At 37.6% G+C, this 8,892-nt stretch overlaps 1 protein-coding gene across 2 annotated transcripts in view; it reads right to left on the bottom strand.

Moving 5' to 3' along the window:
* Window positions 1-707: 707 nt before the first annotated feature.
* prkcbb (protein kinase C, beta b) overlaps window positions 708-8,892 on the bottom strand; it is a 137,169-nt gene continuing 128,984 nt past the window's right edge. For both annotated transcript variants that reach the window (XM_077213014.1, XM_077213012.1), the window contains one exon: window positions 708-2,753. In XM_077213014.1, the coding sequence (XP_077069129.1) occupies window positions 2,595-2,753 (159 nt within the window). In that variant the 3' untranslated portion in view covers window positions 708-2,594. The remainder of the gene's footprint in view (window positions 2,754-8,892) is intronic.

Below are 8,892 nucleotides of genomic sequence, written 5' to 3'. Positions count from 1 at the left end.
AAGTTCAGCTAAAGTGCAAATTACTTATAATCTGTTATTATAATATGTAAGAAAAATGGTCAAACAATTAAACTCTAAACAAAAGAAAAGAAAAGAAAAAAGAGAAATATTTAGTGTCATTAATGATTATCTTTAAAACCACAAAACCAAAGATAGACTTAAATTGTGTGTGTGTGTGTGTGTGTGTGTGTGTGTGTGTGTGTTATATACAAGATTTATAAAAGATCTCTGGTCTGGTTTTCAGAAACTTCATGATTTTGAAGGAAATACAGAGAAAACAAAAAACATTAAATGACCACCAGAATGAGCAACTTGTTGTACAATATTAAATGTTAGATGTGCAATATTACAATATTTAATATTAGATTAGAACATTTTTGATGCCAAGGACCCCCAAATATGTGAGGGTCCCACTTCTTATATAATCAAATCTAAGAGAAAAACATTGATAACATTCAATAGGCTATATTATAAATATATAGCCCATTGAATGTTGAATTTGTTAGTGATTTTGATTATATAGCCTAGTATTTCATAATATAATACAAGCAATCCCATTGGATATTACATAACATTTATTACTAAATATTAGGAAAAATATTATTATAGATATAAGGAAATGATTAACACATCCTCAGACTACAAAAGAGCTGTAGTCAACACACATGCACACACATATCATCCACACAGAAACCAGACAAAAGCCGTTTAACACTGAATATCTGTTTTATAAATAGAACATAGTACATATTCTCTCATAAGTACATCAATAAGTTATAACTTTAATGATTTACTTTGCATCTCATTCAGTATCTATGTGTTTGTGGCTTCCGAGACCTCGCATCCTTTATCCTTTATCCCTGGAGGTGACCTCAGAGTCATAAACTATTCGGCTGGCAATTAAGCGGACACTCAGTGCCTTAAAGCCTGCGAAAGTTTCCCTCTATATCACCTCGCGTTCACCTCACGCTCCACGGTGTCAACTGATATATGCTTTTTATTTCTCTTTTTAATAATTGTCCGATCGATACGCGGCGGCTTAACTTTCTACGGAGCGAACGGGTCTCAGCATTATGGGATAGCTCAATCAGGCAGCCACACGGTGAGTATAAAATGAAGGCTATCACTTAGCCCAATCAAAACACTGCAACTATTCACCACACAGAGACGGCACCGCTACACACACAGCACTAGAGTGGTGAAGATCTGTACAAGAGTGGGCAGAACAGATAAATCCAGCTCCGCTTATTTAAGAGTGAGAACCCTAACGATTTATGTGTATCTAACCTCAAAGTCATTTTCATTAGAGGTTTCATCAAGTACCTTTTAGACAAATGAATATGTTGGATACTTAAAAAAGTATGAAGATGATGCATGGGACAAATTATAAGCCATTAATGTGATGATAATAAATCCAAACATGCAAAACCTTATCAACGGAATGTCTGTATCTTTTAAATGAACAAGAAAGGTAGCTAAGAAATAGGCCTACTACATGTTTCAGAAAGTGCTTAGTTACATTATACACACAGAGCCTATGAGTCATCAGTGCACATAGGTGGCGGACTCGAATCACATTGCTATACACGACTTATCTTGACCAAGTGTTCGGAAATCCAAGTATGATTTTTCTGTGATTGAAAAAACCAGTCTTTTCGCCTGAATGATAGATATATCCAAAAGTATTATGCCTAGAGGATAAACAAACTATTGCAATCATGCAAATTAAGCATTTGAAATCACAAGGATGCTGACATCCTTTGAAAAATGGCACATTGTGTTTCCTACAAGGTGCATAGATACACATTTATGTACTATTTGAATTCTGTATTGCAAGACGGCGTCGACTGCGTTTGCTTTATCCGGCTGTTTCTAATCCTTGTACTCAAGGATATGAAGATAAATCTTCACTCTCCCCAAACCCAGTGATATGAATCCTTCCTGAAATAAAGTGTTTTATGAATGATAATGACATTTTCACTTTGCAACCATCTTGACATCTTTGTCTTTCTTGTTCATGTTTTCTCTTTCTTGGCACTTCTGTCAGGATTCAGCAACTGGGAGAGGCTGCATGGGATCGCCGACTCAAGTCATGTGTGGAAGGTAATAATATTTTGGTATAATGGGTTTAAGCCAGTGAATTAAACATTAGCTCAACTCAAATAGAGACCAAACGGGGAAAAATAATGAACTGCAAATAAATAATTGAAGGCGGCATTGTTGTTTTTCAAATTGCTCACTCGGGGTTAGTCGTGTTTGTTCCTTGTTTGTTGCATAGGCTGCGTTTACCATTGTATAAACACCAACACAGAATGCAATCTCGCAAAGCTGCGGGGCTACCGGCTCCCCTGAAAGTGTGAAAGCAAGAGAGAAACGGTTGACTTATGGTGAGACAGATTAGTTGAATTCTGGCTTCATGGAAACTTGTCTGAATACTGCACAGCTATATACTGAGGTGGTCAACCTGAGCCCTTTGGTAAAATCCTGTTACAGTAATATGAGTGAGCTTTCACGACCCTGAGCATACATGTCACACACATACAGGCAAACAGAGAGATACATGGCCAGCAGTCTCTGGTGCGTAGTATGCTCGATTAACCCTGAGTAGGAATGACATACTCCGGGTTGGTGTAGGAGAACCCCAGGAACTCGTCCTGGTCCAGATTCATGATAAACAGCTTGTCGGTGGGCGTGAGCTCCACAGCCATTTTAGTGAACTCTCGGTCAAAGTTGCAGGTATCTCGGCTGTTTCGCTAGAAAAAAGAGAAAGGAAAGGAGTGTTAGCTGCTTTTAGAAAATAATATATACCTTTAAAATCCTCAGATCTTGAAAGGGTAGTTCACCCAAAAATCTCAGTTCTGTCATTATTCACTCAACCTCATGTTGTTCCAAACCTGTATACTGTTATTTTTTTCCAGTGAAACACAAGGGAAGACATTTTTGTGGAATCTTAACTCAGATCCAAAAATGACAAAACACCATACAAGCACTATAAAAGAAATATGACTCATGTTTTCAAAGTCTGATTGGTTTGGTCGATGCACTGATGGAAATTGAAGTTTTTATTCTGTGAAAATCTTCTGCATATTGCTCTCAAATCAAATGTGGTGCCTATGCTGCAGGTTGGATATCAGTAACATCAACCATCATTATTGTGATTGTGTGACTTCAGAATACTTGGAATAAAAACATGTTTATGCTTGACAGCACATGGTCGCTACAAACTGGTGTGTGGCAAAAGAAATCTACTCCAAAGTTTCCGGTTGCTAAGATTTCCTTTTAAAGTTTGTGAAAGAGATCTCTTATGCTCACCAAAGTTGCATTTATTTAATCAAAAACAGTCACGTTATCCTTCAGAAATCCTTCTAATATGCTGATTTGCTACTTAAAGGGGTGGTATAATGCCCTTTTCACAAGATGTAAAATAAATCTCTGATGTCCCCAAAAGTGTGTATGTGAAGTTTTAGCTCAAAATACCCCACAGATGTTTTTATATAGCATGTTAAAATTGTTACTTTTTGAGGGTGAGCAAAAACACACCGTTTTTTGTGTCTGTCCCTTTAAATGCAAATGAGCTGCTGCTCCCAGCACAGGGGGCGGAGCTACAACAGCTTGTGTCTTTTACTTTTAGCCTTTTATATTCAAACAAAGTCAGACGAAAATGGAGAGACCTAAGAAGTGACAACATTTCTGAATGGTTTGTTGATGAATTTATGTAGCTGATGTGTGGTTATCTTCTAGTCATTGATTAGCATATTCTGTCTTGATAATCCATAAAACGTGTTCCGGGGGCGGGGTGTATGTAAATGTTAGGGTTCATGATGTCCCTACCCCGGGAGGAATGTCGTGTAGTCCCTACCAGCGATTTGTTGTAGTCCTTAAAAAGCAATTTCTTTAGAAGAAAATTTATATCCCTTTGCTTTGAACTTTGAGCGTCGTGACTTTGCAGATGTTGTTTATGCTCAAACAGCAACATTACACTACCTAAAGTTAAATAAGTGAAATCATAATCAACCACCCCTTTAAGTTTCTTGAAACATTTTTTCAAGGATTCTTGATTCAAAGATTCTTTATTCTAATGAACAAAAGAACAGCATATTTGAAATAAGAATCAGTTTCATGTGTCCGATAAAATATATAAATATGTAGTATGAAAAAAAAAACCCAGCATATAGCTTTGGATCAAAATGAGGATGAGTAAATAAATGACAGAATGTTAATTTCTGGGTGAAATCCACAATTATCCACATTTAATTGGAAGCTGGTGGAAAACCGACTCTAGGCAGAAGCCGAGCTGTGTTAAAGGCTGAAGAAGAAGTGTGTGCCGAAGAAGAAGGGATTCCACTTCAGGAGAAGACACTATAACACACAAGCACTTAAAAAGACGCCCAGGCCACTGATGAGACTCATATCTCACTGACAGTCCCCATCCAGATCTGCTGTGGCAGACGCTCGCTGCATTGACACACTGTGCGGTACTGTTTCTTTTATGAAATGCTAAAGCGTAGGCACGGCTGGCTTTTCTCTTTTACTCTATATCCCTCTGCCTCTCTCTGCGAGGGGAGTCTAAATGAAAGGGGCAGACGGTTTGTTAGGCCCACAGGCCTGTTCTTACTGGGAGAATTCCTCTCCGCTGCGCTACTGCTGCTGTGGCCTTGTGTGCCAGCGTGCCCGAGGGAAGAGCCAGCCTGGCTCAGAGGACACACACACACATTCAAACACATACTGAGTGGGAGGATGGAGAGGGAAAGAAGATAGAGTAAATGAAAGAAAGAAAGGGGGGGGGGGGCAAGGTGGGTCAAAGTAAGCTAGAAAGGGATAGAGGGAATGTGACAGAAGGTGTGAGAGAGTGGGGAAGATGGGGGGATGGAGAGAAAAAAACAGAGTGAAGGAGAGAGGACTGGGCCTTCTCTGGGGCTAGACATTGTTAATGCACTGCTTGGCAATGTAAATCCATGAAGGCAAAGGAAACGCTGGCGTGGGGGGAGGGCCGTGCTCAATATGCTGAGCATCAGTGGAGCAAGAAGCTTCAGCAACGCAAATACGGCAAAACGTTTCAATGCACAAATTCACACAAAGTGCTAAGCTATGTTGTCTTGTAGAAATGTGTTTGATAGAGGGTAGTGGGACTTTCATCTCAAATTATAGTGGAGAAAAAAAAGAATTTTCTTATTGAACGCCATTACATTGTTGTGTTCAATGAGTCAATATGCCCGCTGGTTTCTGCCTCAGAGTAAAATAAAAAAATACATAAAAATACTAATAAATAAACAAATAATAGTAAATGTGACTGTCTCATACTGTACTTGCAACTTTATATCTCACAGTTGGGATTTTTGTTCTCATAATTGCATTGTTACATCTGACTAATGTGACTGTTTCTCATCCCTTCATGTCTTTATATTGTAATTTTGACTTCATAACTTACAAATGTGTCTATTTCTCATAATTGTGTCTACAATATATTAAGTTATTCTTTTCTGTTCAATTTTAACCGTTATTTATCAAAAAATAGTTTTCACAAGTCTTGACAATGAAACTCCTGAACATTTGAGTAATTAAAGGGCTAGTTCACCCAAAAATGAAAATTCTGTCATTAATTACTCACCATCATGTCATTCCAAACCGTAAGACCTTTGTTCATCTTCGGAACACAAATTATACTTTTTTGTGTGACGAGAATACTTTTTGTGCGCCAAAAATAACGACTTTATTCAACAATTTCTTCTCTTCCGTTTCAGTCTCCTACATACGTTCACGAGAGCACCACGACGCATACGCCTAGTGATGAAGCAGGAGCTGGAGTTCCGACATATGACAAGTATTCTCGTTGCTTCATAAAATTAAGGTTGAACCAATGTAGTCACATGGCCTATTTTAACAATGTCTTTCCTACCTTTCTGGGCCTTCAAAGTGTTAATTAAATAGCTGTCAATGGAACTCCCCCTGAACAGATTTGTGTTACGAAGATGAACGAAGGTCTTACGAGATTGGAACGACATGAGGGTGAGTAATTAATGACAGCATTTTCCTTTTTAGTGAACTATGCCTTTAACATGGTTGTTTATCAGGTGATCCCTTTAAAATGCCCTTCACACCTATAAAATGATTGAAATACACCATGTAAAATTAGAATAATGTGCAAAATCATTAACTATTTTCATTATCATTAATTAATTAAAGACTTGCTTTCTTGCTCAATCTCAATATAGCTTGCTCAATATAGATATTTCAACCATGACAACTCTTAGGAATAGTTTGTGTTATATACTGTATATATCTGTCTCTATAGGCAGATTATATTATATTGTCTACATTATAGATCACTTTATAAATGTTATATTATATAGTAAATGTTTCACTTTGACAACACAACTGCTACTTGTGTATCATCTACAATTTAAGTACAATTTCGCTTGGTCATTCTGTTTCTTACTCGGAATTAAGTTTTTCTATTTAAATTTTTCTATAATTACTCTGAGGCAGAAACGTGGCTTCCTTAAGTCAACATGACCCTAGTTAGAGTATGATCCTGGTTGTATTTTGATTGATGCATCAGTACACATTATTCTGATTTTATTTTATGTTTGTAATTTATTAAAGCTCTTATTCTGAAATGACACTCCTTTTTTGTGAATGCTGCAAGCCCCTTTCACACATACAGTCTTTACCTGTAAATTACCTATAAGATATCATGTGTGACCTTTACAAAAATACCGGTGTGGCGAAGGACGTGCGAGGGACGTGAGAGAACGGGGCGAGGCCGGTGGTGCGATTGCTAATGAGTCGGTCTCGCATCTCTCAAGGAGGAGCGGAAGCATAAAGGAGGAGTAACGACGTTGATGATCGAGAGAGGAACAGGCCTGTATTTTAGTTGTGTTGTGTTTTGCTTTTGAATTTAATTTTAGCCAGCAGTCGTCCGCGAGGGGCTGCTGGCGGTATTTTGGTTTGTTTGTTTTATTTTAAATAAAGTATGTTTAATTGTTCGCCGGTTCCCGCTTCCTTCTTCCCTGAACATTGCTACAACCGGTAAATTGGTTCTAGCAATTTACTAACAAGAGAAGTTATTACCAGTAAATTACCGGTAATCTGGTCTGTGTGAATGCAGAAGATTCCCGGTATGAGCAAGTACGCAGTCAGAACGCGCTGATGTAAGAAGTCTGCTTTGGGCCAATCAAAGTTCTTATGGAGATGATGTGATTACTCCGCTCTGTTTACAGTAAGCTTTTTAATAGTTTTTCTATTTAAATATGAGCTAGATGATCATCTTTAACCATTGCGCCAGATCTCAGAGTTTTTTTTTAACGCGTCACGCTGGAGACCGTTCTTTCTTTTCCATTCATCAGCATTGCGCCTCTGCAGTTGGATACTATTATGCGCGCCTCGTGTTTTTAAGAGCAAAAGCGCGTTCTGTTTGATCATCCCCTAACGCCTGAATTTACTGGTATTTTGGTACTGATGTGTGAATTGTCTCTTACTGGTAAAAAGCCAGAACACCATTTCTTGTGTGAACAGCATATTTGTGTATTTACTGGTAAAGTCATTCTGGTAATTTACTGTGATTGCTGTGTAAAAGGGGCTATCATGCTGGTATTCCACTATTTTTCCAGTCAAATATCCTGTTATACTTAAAAATAATAATAAAAAATGAAGCCTGTCTTGGAAAAACAATGCAATTCATTTATTATTTCCACCTAAATAATTCAGCTTTCTGGTCAATGGTGGGCCTGAGGGAATTGTGGGAAGTGCAAAATATTTTAAAGGCAGCATGGCGCTCAGTTTTAAAGCAAACATTCAATACGTTTGAAAACAACAAACCAACAATGACAAAGCAGTGTTATCTCTTTTTTTCAAGGCAATGAAAATACAGCAGCAGTTTAAAATGACAAAGAACAGGGACAAGTCGCTTTCAGGTGAGGAAGACAGAGAGAGGGATGAGAGTGCAGTCAAAGCACAGCGAAAAGGATTTACAAACAACGAGGATCACAGACGCAGAAAATACATATGACTGCAAATATTGGTATGCAGATCACATCAAACAGAAGAAAACTGGAAGAGAGACAGTCCAGAAGAGCTTTTGAGATCTCCTGGCACCTTACACATGGATAAAAACAGCTTCAGACAGGAAGAATACAGTGGACAGGAGGAAGATGTATAATACAACAACAGAAGCACATTTCCTACCTTATGTCCATTTGCTGGTTCAAGCACACCACAGCACAGCGAAGCACACAAGCCACAACTCCAGAGTGATGGCCACTAGATTACCTGAGCTCTCAAGAGCCAAACAGTTCAAAGGTAAATGGCACTGGGCATTGGCATGGAAACCTCAGGACTGGGGGTCAATGCAGGCTTGATTCTGAAAGGCTAGTTGTAATTCTAACCATCCAACATAACCTTGAGATTTAATTATTCAATAGATGATAAAATAAAATAGTAGATAGACCAGAGTAGAATTAATTATCCTATAAATATGTCTACTGTTGTAATGATCCATGTAAAAGTGTTATATACAGATAACAAAACTCGATAACACTTTAGAATAATGGTCCGTAGTTAACAAGTATGCAGGAAGTAATAGGTAGTACTGCATTAACACCGAACTTAATACTATTAACTAATATGGAAGCAATAATAACTAAGCAGTAATTAATATCTAATTTAGTACAAAGGTAGTTCCTTGGTAGGTATTTGATTATTATTAAAGAAATATATCCTCATTGAGAACTACTTGTGAACTAAGAAAGAATAACCAATTAATTACTAATCACAAAAGTAACCAGTGTTGTGCAAGTTACTTCCAAACTGTAATACATTATATATTACTTGTTACTGTTATTTAAAAGTAATTCATTACCTTACAATATTACTGTCTCAGAATTGTAATGCGTT

This window comes from Siphateles boraxobius, unplaced genomic scaffold, assembly GCF_051911475.1.
Source record: "Siphateles boraxobius isolate OS27281-9 unplaced genomic scaffold, OSU_SipBor_1 66, whole genome shotgun sequence".
Classification (NCBI taxonomy): domain Eukaryota; kingdom Metazoa; phylum Chordata; class Actinopteri; order Cypriniformes; family Leuciscidae; genus Siphateles; species Siphateles boraxobius.
This window is presented reverse-complemented; position numbering and strand designations above follow the sequence as displayed.